The sequence below is a fragment of the Elephantulus edwardii genome, unplaced genomic scaffold, assembly GCF_000299155.1.
Source record: "Elephantulus edwardii isolate Elephantulus edwardi_28Jun2011 unplaced genomic scaffold, EleEdw1.0 scaffold00007, whole genome shotgun sequence".
Lineage (NCBI taxonomy): Eukaryota > Metazoa > Chordata > Mammalia > Macroscelidea > Macroscelididae > Elephantulus > Elephantulus edwardii.
This window is the reverse complement of record NW_006399757.1, coordinates 434,346-451,796: the sequence shown is the minus strand read 5'-3', so window position 1 is coordinate 451,796 and position 17,451 is coordinate 434,346. Positions and strand designations below refer to the sequence as shown.

Sequence of the window (17,451 nt, the reverse complement as noted above, 5' to 3'; positions counted from 1 at the left end):
GGGGGGGGATTGTGTACCAATGAGGGAGTTTTTCTTTTGCTTTTCAAGGAGAGGAGCAAACGGGGCAGGGGGGCTTGTGTGGGGCGAAGGGTGCAACAATGAATGAATGGAATTCCAAAATCTCTGTAGATGTTCATTGAAATGAAAAATAAACAACCTAAATGAAAAAAAAAAGAAAGACTTTAAAAAATGGATTGACACAGTGACTGTAAAATGGGCTCAACTGTGTTGGAGATGATGAAGGCAGCACAAGGTTTAGAGACCTTGTTCATTGGGTCACTATGAGCCAGAATCAACTTGAGAGTACATAACAATAACATTTAAAAATGTAATTAACTATTTACAACCAGGAGAAGATAAAATAGATGAATGGGACCTTCTAAGGATTAAATCCCTATGCACATCCCAAAACTTCTCCAACAGGGTAAAAAGGGAAGCCACAGACTGGGAAAAAAGTATTTGGTAATGACATGACATGTCAGATAAGGGACTTATATCTAGAATTTATAAAATATTTGAGCACCACAACAAGATAAACAACCCTATTGAAAAATGGGCACAGGATTATGAACAGACATTTCACCAAAGAAGACATTCAGATGGCCAACAAGGACATGAAGAAATGTTCAAAATCCCTAGCTCTAAGAGAGATGCAAATCAAAACAACTATGAGATATCATCTCACCCCAGTTAAGAATAGCAAAATTTAACAGAACAGCAAGCAACAAATGCTGGCAGGTTGTGGAGAAACTGGAACCCTTATTTACTGTTGGTGGGAGTGTAAAATCATGCAACCACTGTGGAAGGCGGTATGGTGCTTTCTCAGAAAGTTGCAAATAGAAACACCATTTGACCCAGCAATTCCACTACTGGGAATATACCCCAAAGAGACGATAACTGACACCCAAACAGATATATATACACACCCATGTTTATCGTGGCTTTGTTCACGATAGCAAGGAGTTGGAAACAACCTAAGTGCCCATCAACAAATGAATGGATAGAGAAGTTGTGGTATATTCACACAATGGAATACTACGCTGCATTGAAAAACAAAGAAGTCATGCAATATTATTCAAAATGGGTGACCCTGGAGGACATTATGCTGAGTGAAAGATCTCAGTCACAAAGGGACAAATACTGCATAGTGCCACTGTTATAAAACAGGACTAACATTGGGGTTGGGGGGAGACTGAGAAAGATGGGATAAATAATGTATAGTGCATTGAAACAGATGAGGAAGACAACTGTTTAAAAGAGATATGTGATTAGGTATTATTGTCATGACTGGAGTCCAGAATGAAGGCTGCATAGTGGAGTGGACTTGGGGGAAGGAACTGTAAAACAATGGGGGAACTTTTTTTTACTTTTTGAAGAGAAGAGTGTATTGAGGGGGTAGTGGTTGGCAGGTAGAAAAGTGCAACAATGAATGAAAGAATGGAAATCCAAAATCTCTGTAAATTTTCATTAAAATTAATAAAAAAGTAATTAACCTTCAAACACATCTTTATCATTAAATAAAAACCAATTAAGGGGTTAAGACCAACACTATTTTGTTCTCCATAGTCTTTCTTTTACCTTCTATATAATTATGTTAATATATATTAAAACTCCGAGTTGTGAATCCATGAAATCTAGAGAAGTTCCATTAAAAACGCCCTTTAAACAGGGGGTGGGGGTGGGTGTGGGTGGGGAGAAAAGTACAACAATGAATGAATGGAATTCCAAAATCTCTGTAGATCTTCATTGAAATAAAAAACAAAATTTAAAAAATGCCCTTTACAACAGACTTGTAGAGACTTACAGGGATTAAAAAAACTAACGTAAAAGAAAGACTTAAAAGGGATGGAGAAGTGATTTTCTTATTCTACAACAAAAAATGTAAACAATGCTAAGTATAAATTATGAGAAGACAGAATTTATAGTTGAGCACATTTTTATATTATACAAATCATAGTGTCAGTTACATTAGCAAAGGCAAAAATAACAAAAGGAGGAACAATACCTTTTTCTTGTAATATTTTCTTGGTGGTGGCTTGATTGTGGCAAGAAGAGTCCTCCACTGTATGATCAGATTTTGAAAGGGAGGAAAGCGAAGTGTCTTCCAAAGCAGAGGATAAAGGCTCCACTTCTGAGTGCTGTTGTATTTCTTGAAATTCAGGTACGTGATCAGATGAGAAGGATGCACTGCTCGCCACTGAGGTGAGGGGCAGAGCACCAGAATCTGATTCTGGAGAGGAAGTTCTCAAACCCTTGGGTAGAAGTGATTTAGTAATACACATGTGGTTATAGAAACTGCTTGATGGCTGCTGGTATAAAAGATTGTAAATGAGCTTATACTATTGAGTATTAGTTCCATGTAATATTAGTTTTGAAATAACACCAACCTTTTGTTAGTGAATGTCCCTGAAAATAAATTTTTGTTTTTAAATTACAGATGAAAATGCACAGTTCATGACAATTGACTATATTACCTCTGTAGCTAACACATTTGATACCAATAAGAGAGAGAAATAAATTCTCATACATTCATTATTTCCCACTAAGCAAAACTAACAGCTGGATATAAAAGACACCTTCATGAAATACGACAATATAGATAATGCTCTTGGTTAATTCATTGAGTAAAGAAAATAATTTCAACTATAACAACATATCAAATTCAGGAAATAAAGTGAATTGTTTAAGTTATTTCCAACAATTCCAGGGCACAGAACCTGGCTGTAGGAAAATCATTGTCATCAGTAAGCTGTAGGAATAATGATATAGCACAACATTACAAGTCAGACAACAGTCAAGGGTGCTCACCTTCCTCTCCAGACTATCCTCCCCATCGGTGGAACTGACACTGTCGTAGAGTCTTGTCCTAGAGGGCCTCTGACGTTTATTCTTCACAGAGAGCTGGGCCCGAGTTTTCAGTGCCTTTGAATCCAGACGCTCTGTCTCCGGGACAGCTTCATTCAAGTCTAAGAAAAGGATAATGCAAAACAATTAGTAGGAGGAACCTTGACAGAGAATTGACAGAGAACCCATAGACACACATCACACAATCTCAAGGTTATCAGTGATACCTGGCAAGAAATGGGTGACAGCCATGACAGCCTGTCTGATGTACTACAGATAACAAAGGAAGCAGTGACACTTTGGATACAATGTAGAAAGCTCAAAGGAAGAAACCAACACTAAAGATAACTGAGACAACTAAAATCTAGCATCTACAGATAAAAAGAGCACATAATCCTCCTCTAATGTGAGTACAAAAAGCACTGAATTGTATTTGCTTATTTATGTGATTGTATGCTTGTGTATTCTGAACCAAGAAAGAGGATGCATCCAAGTTTGGAGATTTTAGAAATTAAAGACAAAAACCTACACACTTTAGTCTGCAAAGTCAAACAGAACAGAAGGCAACAGAAAGCAGTCATCAGCATAAATACTACCCTATTTCAGTCAATTGTTTTTCTAAAGCAAAATTTAATAATCTGTTAAAAGAACACATGGTCTTAAATTTTTTTCACCTAAAATAGAAATTTATGCTACCAAGCCAAAGGTGATTTTAATCTGTGGCCCCCAGACCTGGTTTTAATTGTTTTTGGTCAAACATTGTTCTAAGTGCTATAGCACTGGTCTGTCCACTTGCTGTACAGAGGTAACTCGTGGTTGCTGTGATGCTAAACACTGTGACACTGATGTGTCAAATGAGATAATGGTTACCCATGGTGGATAGTGTTTGGTGGAGCTCCCTAGTTAAAACCTGGAAGCAGGAGTGTCATTCACTTCCGAAATAGCTTGCCTCTGGAAACTCTATGAACATGGAGAAACTATGAAAGTTATACAAGTGTTCAGGTCTTTGGTTCATAGGGTCACTATCAGTCATCTGCAACGTGACGGCACTTAACAACAACAGTTTCTAAAAATTTTGCTCTTGAATCTTCTGGAAATCTCACCGAAGGATTAAATTCAACAGGAAATTTAAGGCAGCTAAGAAAATAAAGTCTGGTTACCATAAAGTCTGGCTAGCAAAGTAAATCATCACAACTGCTCAATTTAGTATCATGGCAGACCCTCAACAAGATGGACTGACACAATGAAAGACTGTAACAACGGGTTTGAGCCTATCGGAGATGGTGAGGAGGGCCAGGATTGGACACAGTTCAGATTTGTTGTTTACAGAGTGACAATGAGTCATAGGAGGGAGAGGTTTACTCTACCAGCTGTTCTGAGAGAGAAAGAGAGCAATCTAGAGTCAGCTACGAGTTGGTTTCAACTCGAAAGTAATGAATTGTTGTCTCTCAAAACCTGAAACCGCTTTGATTTTTTTTTTAAATAGGAAAATGTTTAAGACTTTCTAAGGAAAAGAAAAACCAGCGTAAAACACAAAGAAAACGAGCCAGTTAAAGATGAAAAGGAGCATTTAACAGGTGCTCTTTATTCTGGAGCTTGCAACCTTTAATCTTGCTGCCCCAGATTGTAAATGACCAAAAAGATAACACTCTCAACAATATACCTCCATCCACTGGCTAAGGAAAAGTGTCTTGTAGTTTTATTTATTTGGGATGTTTCCACCCTTCATATCTACATATGTAATGGCTCTGGTGGCCTACCAGGAAAGGAGTTGGGCTGCCAATCCAAACAGCAGGCAGTTCGAATCTACCAGCTACTCTGAGTGAGAAGGATGGGCACTCTCCTCCCGTATTATTTACAGACTCTGAAATTTCGCCCGAGGGTCTACAATTATGTTCTCACTCATCGGCACATAATAATTACAAATTAAACAAGCAGTGGTTTGATCATTAATCCCATTTTATCTTTAAAAGAGGCAGACATTTGTTGAATCATCCAGTTCAAGGAATTAACAATTATATGCTTCTTAACATAAATTATTATAAATTAAGCATCTAAAGGAATTGTAAATGTTTTTGAAAAAGTATTTTATTGTGATCTTGGTGAAAGTTTACACAGCAGCTTGGGTTTCTACTTGACAATTTTTACACGAGTCTTACTAGTTTTATTTTTCACAATGTCTCAAAAGGAATATTTTTTAAATTGTGTTCTAGTAATTTCATTTTCACTACTCTAGTATTCCTGCCCCCTCCCCTAAGTTCTTGGCTTTGAAAGAAATATTGAACCTTTGGTCTCATACAGGTTTTGTGTTGTTGGGGTTTCCCCTCCTTTCTTCTTTTTTTAAAAGTAAAAGCCATCATTATTATAGAGAGGAAACAATAACAACAGATTACCATGAAGGAAACACTTATTCTTCACTAAATTACTTATGTCCATTCCTATAGCACTAAGTCCAAGTCACACTGGCTCGGGCACACTGTGGCTCAAGTCAGATGTGTATTCATGTCACCATTCCTGGCTTCCATAAGCTGCTGGGAAGGATTTTCACATCTCGGTTCTGGAGGTTTATGCTGCTAGGACTTGCAACTTTCTCTTTCTGTTTTGCGACCCATAATGCTAACTAAGCCCACAGCTTTCAGTTACTGCCATGCGACCTGGGTCCCTGCTGCCAAGCTGGTGGGAGACAGAAGTGAAACCCTTGCACGGAGCACACTCAGGTCTCTCTTATCCTGCATAAATGTTGTAAGCCTTTTAGCTCTGCTGACAAACCTTCCTCCTGAAGGTGCTCAGACCTTGTTCTGTTTAATGGCAAGTCCATTCCTTGCCTTGTCCCCCTGACCAGCAAGCCCTCTTCTGTTGTTTCTTGATGCCCTGTACTTACCTGTTTGTTCTCATTTATGTGTGTACTTGTACAGAGCCATCTAACTATATACCTACACTAGTCCATATATGAGCAAACATCTGTGTTTTGATCTTTGTTGGAGTTGTTGCCATTTAATATGCACATCTTTTTTAGTGATATTATTAACTTTGGTCAAAGTGTGCTCACAACGACCATATTCAGTGTCATATTTTCCATTAGCAAAAATAACAAGTATCTGTGATTAAAGTATGCTTTTTTCTACACATCTGTTGATGTCTTGTAATACAATATTTGTCCTTATGTGCATATTTCACTTAGAACTATGCATTCCAGCTCCACTCACAGATTCATCACTGCCATTCTTTATGTTTGCATAGTACTCCATTGTATGTATGTATCCATTTACAGGCATGTCAATTGCTTCCATTTTCTTCCTATTGTGAATAAAGCTGCAATGAAAAAGGCTATATTTTCCAACGACTGATGCTTCTTTGTTTTTAACTTTCACAAAAAGAAACCAACATTTATTAGTGCATCTTGATTATATATCTGATCAGTTTAAGACTGCAGAAGTTTTCAATTTCTTCATCTTTGATATTTATGGCTAGTGGGTGAATTTGAGTAAAAGTTGTATTAACTGGGTTTTTTTCTACCCTACCAACAGTGTTGTACTTCAGAATACTTTTTGAAATGCTCTTTTTCATAATGAACATGACTCTGTTCCTCTTCCATTTTTTATTCCTGGCATAGTAGACTAGATGATTATGACTGTATAAATTATAATTTAATTTTTAAATTTTAAAAAAAGAAATTTGGAGTATAACTGACCTAGAGACTTTAATAAATATAAAATAATACCTATTTCAAAGAAAGTTAATATACACACACAAGTACAGTTTTGCTAAAGAGAATTAAAAAATGACTTTAGGACATTAGAATAGACCTGCCAGATGTATTCTGGATTTAGGTGAAAATATTTAATGAAAGATGTTAACACTACTATCAGATAGATCCTGGCTGAAAACAGAGGGTTTTAAAAAAAATGTTTACTTGAGTTTATTTGCAAAAAACGTTTGATTATATTAATTGTAACAAATTATGGATAATGTTGCAAAGAATGGGAAGTTTTCACTGTTGTTCATGTAGTATCAAGAGGTAGTCAATGAAAAAGAGTAAGACACTATGTGGGTTAAAAGCAGAAAAGCAGTGTACCAGTGTTGTACCCTTTCTCCCTGTTGTCACTGTGTATGCTGAGAAAATAATCTTAGAAGGTGGACTACATAAATATGGCATGAGGATTGAAAGAGGACTCAGTCACCATGGAAAGTTAAAGTTGTTTAGGATCTCAATTTATCTGGATCCATAACTGATATCTATGGAAGCAGCAGCCAAGAATTTCAACAATATATTGCATTGGGAAAATCTGTTACAAAATATCTGTTAAAGGTGTTAAAAGGCACAAATACCACTTTGACGTTTCAGTTGTGTCTGACCAGGGCTGTGGTGTTTTCAAGTGCTGGCTGCTGAGGGTCAAGGACTGAAGCTTTCAATATGGATTGAAGTTTAATACTAAGAAAACAAAGATTCTCATCACTGGGGCGACTGGAAGCATCATGATAGATGGTGAAGAGATTGAGATTGTTAACAGCTTTAATTTGTTTGGCTCCACAATCAACACCCTTGGTACCAACAGCTAGGAAAAGAAAAGATTAATTGCACTGGCAAATTGGTACCTCTTCAAAGCACTGAAGATTAATGACATCAGTCTGGAGACTAAGGGGTGCCTGATATAGGTCTTTGCAATTACTTGCTATGCATCAGAGAGCTGGACAATGACTAGAGATGATAGAAAGAAAACTGATGCCTTTGAGCTTTGGTGCTGGAGTACAGAGTATACCATGGACTGCTAAGAGAACAAACAGGTTCATCCTAGAGAGGGGTTAAATCAGGCTCCTCCTTGTAGACAAGGATTCTGAAGCTTCATCTGACATACTGCAAGAAGGGACTGGTCCTTGGAGAGGGACGTCATGCTTGGGAGGGTGGAGGGACAGAGCAGGAAAAGAAGACCCTTAATGAGATTCATTGACTCAGTGATTAGGGTAATGGGGGTAGGTGTGTCGGAGACAATAAGTTTGGCACAGGACAGAACAGGCTTTAGGGCTGTATGCGAAAGCTTGACAATAAAAAAGAAGATTGAAGAAGAACTAATGTGTTTCAATTCTGTTGAAAGAGAATTCTGAGTACACCAGAGTAATGAAGAAACCCGTCTTCGAAGAACTGTCAGAACACTCTTTAGAATTGAAGATTGCAAGACTTCTTAGGTATTTTCTACATGTTATAAGCAGTAGCAGTCCTTGGAGAAGGACATAATGCTAGGTAAAGCAGTTGCTGTTATGTGTCCTGGAGCTGAGACCAATTCCTGGCTGACCCACCAGTGGATTTTCAGAGGTTGTAAATCACATGGGAGGAGAATGACTATCTCTCTCTCTAAAAGCAGCTGGCAGATTCAAACTGCCTGCTTTTGGGTTGGCAGCACAACTCTACTCATGAGGTTACCAAAGCTCCCTAGGTAAAGTAGCTGTTATGTGCCACTGAGTTGCCTGTAATACCCAGTGACCTTATTAAGCACAATGGCTCTGAACCTTGTCCTATCCTAAGCCAATCTCACTGTCTCCAACACACCTACCCCCATTATCCCAGTTACTGTGTCAATCCATCTCCTCATGGTTTTCCTATTGGGCACTGTCCTTCCATCCTTCCAAGCCCGATGTCTTTCTCTAAGGGCTGATCTCTTCTGGCAACATCCCTAAAGTGAGTCAGCCAGAGCTTCAGAATCCTTGCCTCCAAGGAACAACTTGGTTTCCCCCTTTCCAAGACAGAATGAATGGATTGCCAAAGTCACTGGAACAATGGGCTTAAAGAACAATGATGGTGAAGATGGTTCATGACTGGACGTGTTTCATTCTGACTGGATGGTAACTAGTGAACAATGTAGGCATTTTCTAATTATTCATTTGTTTTTTACATGTCAACGGAGGGGGAAACAACTCTCTTTGAACACTTTAATGTCTCTCTCAATAAAATATAAATTTGCAGCTCCCATTAACAGTTCATTAGTACTGATAACTGAGAAAAAGGCAACTTTGAAAGCTCTTGTTTTCTTATAAAACATAGGAAACATATGTACATGAAGCAGTCATAGGAGAAACCACATAGACTCACTATGGATGCATTTAAGACCAGTTTCAGTAACACAATTAGAAGTAATACCCCCATGTTTTATATTTTATCTGCCTTGGGTCTGGATGGCATCTTCCAGAATACAAAGCTCTACTCCAATAAAGAGCAGTCGAGTATAGCTTTCTCCTAAATAACAGGGCACTTGTGTAGTTTGTCTTCATCTCAGGTGGGTATTTTAGTTTTGGGGCTCCCAGATGTTGCCACTATTAAAAAAGGGTAAGCATCATAATGTTGTTGTTGTTGTTGTTATGTGCCGTTGAGTCGCTTGCAACTCATAGCGACCCTATGTACAACAGCCCTAAACTCTGCTCTGTCCTGTGCCAATCGCACTGTCTCTGACACACCCATTCCGATTACCCCAGTCACTGAATCAATCCACCTCATAGAGGGCCTTCCCCTCCTGCGCTGTCCCTCCACCCTACCAAGCATGATGTCCTTCTCCAAGGACCGGTCCCTCCTTAGAATATGTCCAAAGTATGTCAGACGAAGCCCCAGAATCTTTGCCTCCAAGGAGCAGCCTGGTTTAACCCTTTCCAGGATGAATCTGTTTGTTTTCCTAGCAGTCCATGGTACCCTCAATACTCGTCTCCAGCACCACAGCTCAAAGGCATCAATTCTCCTTCTGTCCTCCCTCGTCGTTGTCCAACTCTCTGATGCATAGTGATAGCAAAGACCAAGGCCTGTATCAGATGCACCTTAGTCTCCAGAGAGACACCATTGCTGTTCAGTACACTGGAGAGGTCCCTAACAGCAGACTTTCCCATCACAATACGTCTTTTAATTTCCTGGGTACTGGTGCTGAGAGTGTTGACTGTGGAGCCAAGAAAACTAAAGCTGTGAACAATCTCAATCTCTTCACCATCCATCCTGATGCTGCTAATTGGTCCAGTGGTGAGAATCTTTGTCTTCTTGACATTGAGCCTCACTCCATATCGAAGGCTGTAGTCCTTGACCCTTTGCAGCAAACGCTTCAGGTCCTCCTCAGTTTCAGCAAGCAGGGTTGTATCATCTGCATATCGCAGATTACTGACAGATCTTCCACCAATCTTGACCTCACATTTCTCCTCATAGAGCCCAGCCTCCCAGATAATCTGTTCTGCATATAGGATGAAAAGGTATGGAGACAGGACACATCCCTGGCGTAAGCCCTTCTCAATTTTGAACCATGCAGTGTTTCCTTGCTCTGTTCTGACGACTGCCTCTTGGTCCAAGTATAGGTTTCGCGTTAGCCCAATCAAGTGTTCTGGGATTCCCATTCTTCTCAGAGTCAGCCACAGTTTGTTATGATCCACACAGTCAAACACCTTTGCATAGTCAATGCAACAAGAATAGACATTCTTCTGGTATTCCCTGCTTTCAGCTAAGATCCATCTAACATCAACTAGAATATCCCTAGTACCACGACCCCTTCTAAACCCAGCCTGGACTTCTGGCAGTTCTCATAATATGTCAGTAAAATTAAAGTTAAGTGTTTTAGGTTATAAAACTGTAACCTAAGTGTTTTATGTTAGAAAATAAAAACTCCTGTATCATTAATCTTTAATAGATGTAATTGTTGTTGTTTTGTGCCACTGAGTTAGACCCGATGCACAGCTGACCCTTTCCTGGCTTCTCAGAGGCTGCAAATCACCTGAGAGGAGAGCACCCCTCTTTCTCCTACTGAGCAGCTGTGGGATATAAAACACGTGCCTTTGGGTTTGCAGCACAACTCACTAGGTCACCAGAGCTCCCTGTTTATTTGATAAGGAACTTACTAAAAAGTAAGACATATTGAATATCAAAAAACATCATTTCACAGAAAAATTACTACCAAGGACACTGTAACTCCCTTCTTAGGAATATTATTCAGAGGAGAGGCAAACACTAGAAGGAAAATGTGCATCTTGCAAGATCTGTGCTCCTCGGTATTAAGAAGGCTGATTTATCTGATTACCACAAACCATCTTTTCTCATCAGATCATGTAAGAATCAAACTGTTACAAGCCAAAGAGCCTTAGGAACTTGATCTTATTTCTTAAAAACTCAAAGAAGGTTACTAGTTGTTTATTAATTTATTACCACTTACTTAATATGCAGAAGATTCTGGAGAGAGCTCAGTCTTCAGAAATCTGAACTTCTTCTAGAAGGTCACTCTCAAACCTGAAAGTAAACTTTACTATCTTCTACCTTCTTTAAATCCTCTTTTTTGTTTTTATGTTTCAATCATGTCAAATTAAGTTAGAAAAACTCCCAGGAGTATACAGTCTCAGAAATTTAAAAACAAAAAAGTGCTGAGGGATTGTATTTGGCTTTCTATTTATCCAAGGAATAAAATTCTCACATAAAGAAAATTGGCTGCCAGTTTTGTGGATGGCAATGTCACAGGAGAAATCCAGCTGGCTGTGTGGTTCCGAGTGATGTGCTGCTGAATGCAAAGCTTAGGTGGCCACGTTCTCTCACCTTCATTCATTACTTGCTAAGATTTTAATCGATAATACGTCATTGCTCTTACAAACCCAAGACCCCAGGCTCACCCTCTGTTCCTTCTCTCCTGTGCATCTCATTTTTGTCCGTAAGGATCAGAGGAAATTTTACCTTACTGCCTCTGCTTTCCTCCCTACACTTTCTTTTAGAATCTCTTGTCTCTGAAATAGTCTATTTCTGGCTCAAATGCAGCTGGGAATACAAAAGAACAGATTCAAGTGGATCAATAAACATAGAAAAGATATAAAGTAGTGAATGATGCAGTAGTTTTGAGTGGGTGGAACTCAGTCTTATTTTAGCTGCATTTTAAGACCTGTTTCAATATTGCTTCCAATTGGATCCTTTAAAAGAATCTAATGGATTTGATTATGAGTTAAGCAGGTGTTATGAAAAATGCTCTGTGAGATTAGGATGTTATATATCACATTACACAGAGGCCAATTCCCTACGATAAGTCATTTTGGTTTTCCACAAGATTGACGTTATTTTTGACGTAAATGGAAGGCTGCCACAAATCAGACATAAGCAGCAAGAGAATGAGGGGAATGGAACGGCATGACAATGGGCCTGCTATGCATTTTATGTACATTATTCCTCTCAAATCAGTGGGACATGAAACAGTCCCACCTTATACTATTACTCTGCCGAGCTCTGCCGAGCTCAGGCTATTATCCTCTGAAATGCTAAGCATAATGAGGCACTCAGTGGCATTTTTTACTTGAACTGTATCTGCATATCATTCACAGTCACTGAAAGTTCACAGAAGACAGGCCCACTGGGGTTTGGGTTGATAAATATCACATTCAGAAGGTTGGTTTATGCATCTCAGAAAGGCAATGTAAAAGAGTCACCAACAAGAAGAGCAGAGCTAGGAAGTCTTTGAACAGAATCCAGAACAAGTGACTCTGGCAATAAATGGGCCATCTTCTTAACCTCTGTCCCTCTGGATCCTCAACTTAAAAAACATGTGTGGATAGTAACATGATAAGATCTGCATTTTCATGAGGAATAAATACATTAATGGACATAAAAGTGCTTAGAAGAGTAATTGGTACATAAAAAGCACTCAATAAATGTTTTTACTTTACTGACATGGAAAGGTCAGCATGACATTATTAAGTGACTAACGAAAATGTTGCAGAACATCCATAATAAATATTTTAAAAGGTGAAATACATTTCTTGTAGTAAGTTTGTGAACGTAATTGCACAGGAAACAGAACTGTAATACTTTATAATGATAATAGTGGTACTTGTACAGGAGAAAATTCTAATCAAAGTACATTTCCTGTCCTATGCTGACCCTCTACTTTTCTAAAGACTGGTCCCTCCTGACAACATCCTTGACTCTAAAGGTCATACTGGTTCCATTTCTTTCAAAACAGATGTATTTGTTCTTTTGGCAGTTTGTGGTGTTTTCAATACTCCTCCTCAGCACCACATCATCAATTGCTTTTAGGTCTTCCTTATTTATTTTGCAACTGTTACATAAAACAAATGAAATACCATGTGTTGGGTCAGGCATATTGTAGTCTTTAACATCCTTGTTGTTTACCACTTTTAAAGAGGTCCTTGACAACAGGTTTGCTCAACTTCACATGTCTTTTAACTTCCTAACTGCTGTTACCAGGAGTGATGACTGTGGATCCAAGTAAAATTAAATCACTGACAACTTTAATATTTCTAAGTCTCTAGTTGGAGGCTTCTGTGTGAAGCAGCTGGATTCTGGAGGATTGTTGTTGTTAAGTGTCATCGAGTCGCTTGTGACTCATAGTGACCCTACGTACAAGAGCTCTAAACTCCATTCTATTCTATGCCAACCTCACCATCTCAAACGCACTTATTCCCACCACTTCAGTCACAGAATTGATCCATCTCATCGATGGTCTTCCTCTCCGGCGTTGCCCATCCACTTTGCCAAACATGATGTCCCTCTCCAAGGACCAGTCCCTCCTTGCAACATACCCAAAGTATGTCAGACGAAGTTTCAGAATCCTTGACTCCAAGGAGCATTCTGGCTTCACCTTCTCCAGGACAAATCTGCTTGTTCTCCTAGCAGTCCATGGTATATTCAACACTCTTCTCCAGCACCACAGCTCAAAGGCATCAATTCTCTATCATCCATATTCACTGTCCAACTCTCCAATGCACAGCACGTAATTGCAAAGACTATAGCCTGGATCAAACACACCTTAGTCTCCAGCCTGACGTCGTTGCTCTCCAGTACTCTTGAGAGGTCCCTCACAGCTGACTTTCCCAATGCAATTCGTCTCTTGATTTCTTGGCTGCTTTTACCAAGAGTGTTGACTGTGGATCCAAGTAAACTAAAACTGTTAACTATCTCAATCTCTTCACCATCCATACTGATGCTGCCAATTGGCCCAGTGGTGAGAATCTTTGTTTTCTTGATGTTGAGCTTTAATCCATATAGGAGGCTGCAATCCTTGACCTTCTGTAGAGGATATTTTTATTTAATTGAGTGAGTAAACTGGTTGTTTTTTTAATTTCATTAACAATGGAGTGTAAACAGATTGGTCGTTTGGATTTAGTTAACAATCAGCTGTGGGCTGGACACATCTTGTTCAAATCAATCAGAACCTGGTGGGCAGGCCTTTGTATTTAAAAGTCTACTAGTCCTACCTAAAAGTCTCCAGTTTGGAGCCTCCTGTGTGAACCAGCTGGATATTTTTATTTGAAGGCAGAATATTTTGATTTAATTGAAAGTTGGGTGTAAACGGTTTGGTGGGTTTTTAATTTCATTAACAAGTGTCAGCTGAGTGGTCATTTTGATTTAGTTAACAACCAGTTGTGGGCTGAAAGCCTCTTGTTTAAATCAAGCAGGACCTAGTGGGTGGGCTTTTGTATTAAAAGTCAGTTAGGTCCTGCCTAAAAGTTTCCAGTGTGGAGCCTCCTGTGTGAAGCAGTTAGATTCTGAAAGGTGGCCATCAGGCCTGCTGTTAATTGTGTTTGAGGAGAACATTGTTCTAAGTGGTACATGGCTGTCAGTTTGCTGTACTGACATAACTTGGAGTTGCTGTGATATTTAATGCTGTGCCAATGTTGAGTCAAATGCCATAAGGGTTACCCATGGTGGACAAGGTCTGGTAGAGCTCCCAGATTTAGACAGACTTAGAAGCAGTATTGGCATCCACTTCTTAAATAACAGGCCTCTGAAAACCCTATGAACACTAGAGAAACAATGACAGTTATAGAGCAGGGTTCACATCCTTTTTTCATAGTTTCACTATGTACTCAAGTTGATGGCAAATATAAAAACACTGTCACTGTTTACCATCAAGTCAGAACCGACTCACAGTTGATACTCCAGAGGGTTTTCAGAGAGAATAAATGGCCCACAAGGAGACTGCCCATCTTTCTTCTACAGCGCAGCTAGTGGATTCACACCACATACTTCCAGGTAGTAGTAGTCTAGCTCCTTATCACTACTGTTGTTAGTGCCGTCGCATTGCAGACGACTATTTTAGATGTGATATTTTAAAAAACTTAAATATACCTACTGCCACTGAGTCGGTTCCTACTCCTTTCAACTCTCCATCAAGTTTTTGAGTCTGTAAATCATTAGTGGAAGGAGACTGCCTAACTTTCTCTCTTGGAGCCACTGGTATATTTGAACCACTGGAGTCATGTGGTCTTTGGGTTACCAAAGGAACTATCCCTGGACTACATCACTAGAGATCCTTATGATATTTCAGATGTTGGTAATGGTCTGGAATTAGTGGACATGTTTATGTGAGCTTCAGTCTTTCCACATAAGATTGCTTATCTTTCTATTTTACTAGCTGTTGGATAATTTGTCTTACATGGTTTGTTATTGCTGTGTACTATAGAGTTGGGACCAACTCATAGCTCACCTTCCAGTGGGTTTTCAGAGGCAGTAAATCACATGGGAGTTAACCACTCATCTTTCTCTTCCATGGAGCAGCTGGCTTTGAACTGGGTGCTTTTGGATTGACAGTAAAATCCCTTACCACTACATCACCTCCCATTTATTACTAGGTTCTAGTCCAATAAGAGAAAGATACATTACACTCCTCTTAGTAAAGCACTTTGGATTGATCAGATACAGCAATTTTCCACCACACTGGTTAACATCAGCTCAGTTTATGACAGCACTTTATTTAGAAACACACTAACCTGAAGTCTACTAATCTATATGCTGAGCAATTAATCCATGAAAAGGAGACTCTATGAAATGAAAAGCATAGCAGACAAAAGGGCAAAAAGGCAAGAGAATTGGAAGATGACACACTACCTTGCAATACACACGATACAACCTTGCTTGCAAAATACAAAGAAAACTTTACTGATGAAGATCAAAAATAGAGCTGTCTCAAAAGGAAGAAAACAAAAATTCTCACAACTGGGCCAACAAGCAACATCACGATAAATGGAGAAAAGACTGAAGTTACTCAGATCCCTAATCATGCAAGTAGCAGTCAAGAAATAAAATCTGCTGCAAAGACCTCTTCAAAGTGCTACAGAACAAAGATAATACTTGGGGATTAAGGCGTGCTTGACCCAAACAATGGTATTTTCAAGTGTCTCCTATGCATGTGAAAGTTAAAAAATAAGTAATACTGAAGAAAATTTGGTGTCACTGAACTGTGGTGGTGGTGAAGAATGTTGACTATAATCATACACTACTGAAAGAATGAACTAGCTTCGTCCTGGAAGAAGGGCAGTCGGAATGCTCCTTAAAAGCAAGGATGGTTGAGATTTTGTGTCAGATGCTTAGCGAATGTTATTAGGAGGGGCAGCTACTGGAAAAGGCATAATGGTTGGTAAAGCAGAGAATCTGCAAAAAGACCTTCAACAAGGCAGACTAACACAGTGAGTGCAACAATGGGTGGTGAAAGCATACCCGAGCTTGTGAGAAGCACACCCTGGCTTGTGAGAGTGCACCCGGGCTTGTGAGAAGCACACCCGAGATTGTGAGGATGGCACAGGACCAGCGCTGATCCATGCTGTCGCACAGAAGGCTTCTATGACCTGATAGCAACTAATGTGCAACAAAAGAGCTGATAAATTTTGTACTCCAAAGAATTATAAGACTTTTCAAGTAGGTGATTTCTTATTGTTTCAGGTTAAATAAAAGATTATTGCCATTTTCTAAGTAAAAGATTATTGCCCTTTTCTAATCTTTCAACTTAACTCAAAGCGATTCAACTCATTGCCATTAATTCAAAACCAACTGATAGGTGACTCTTTAATGGGTTTTCACACAAAAGGAGACTGCTCATATTTCTCCCCATGGCTGCTGATGAATTTAAACTGCTTGCTTTGGGGTTGGCAGTGCAATACCTTAACCAGTAGGCCACCAGAGCTCTCTAATCTCCTAACTGGTTTGAGCTTACTGCTGTACCTTTATTAATATTTTTTAAAAGGTTGAGAGTTTCTTTTTTAACTTCTCTTTTAATAAGTGCAATTTAAACTATCTGTAAGGCAATTAATGGTCTGACCCACAGTCCACCCTTGGCCTAGTTTTGACTTCCGATATTGAGCTTCTCCCAACAGTTCCTTTCACAGATGTAGTCCACTTGATTCCTATGCAGCCTATCAGGTGAGGTCCATGTGTAGTCACCATTTGTACCTTTTAAAAAAGGTATTTGCAATAAACAAATCATTGAAAATACAAAATTTGATCATTCTATTTCCATTCACATTTCTATCATCAAACTTGTACTTTTCAACTGCTTCACTGTTTCCAACTTTTATATTCTCGTCATCAATGATCATTAACACAGCTTGATTGCATGTTTGGGCAACTTCAGACTGCAAGACTGATAAAAATTTTCAATTTCTTCCTTTTGAGCTCTAGATGTAGGAGGGTATATTTTAATAATAGTCTTTCCTTGTATGTGTATGGAGAATATCTTATCACTCACAAGAAATTGACTTTTCTTACTATGAATGCAGCACCCTCTTCTGTTTCTCATTCCCAGAATGGCATACTGTATGATTATCTGATTCAAAGTGGACAAAGCTGATCCACCTCATCTCACAAATGCCTAGTATATTGAT

General features: G+C 39.0%; 1 protein-coding gene across 1 annotated transcript in view; it reads right to left on the bottom strand.

Annotated features, from left to right (window-relative positions):
- Window positions 1-17,451, bottom strand: part of PPP1R9A (protein phosphatase 1, regulatory subunit 9A) — a 347,596-nt gene that overhangs the window by 22,575 nt on the left and 307,570 nt on the right. The window contains 2 exon segments of the mRNA XM_006880217.1: window positions 2,006-2,306; window positions 2,809-2,966. Of these exon segments, the coding sequence (XP_006880279.1) occupies window positions 2,006-2,306; window positions 2,809-2,966 (459 nt within the window).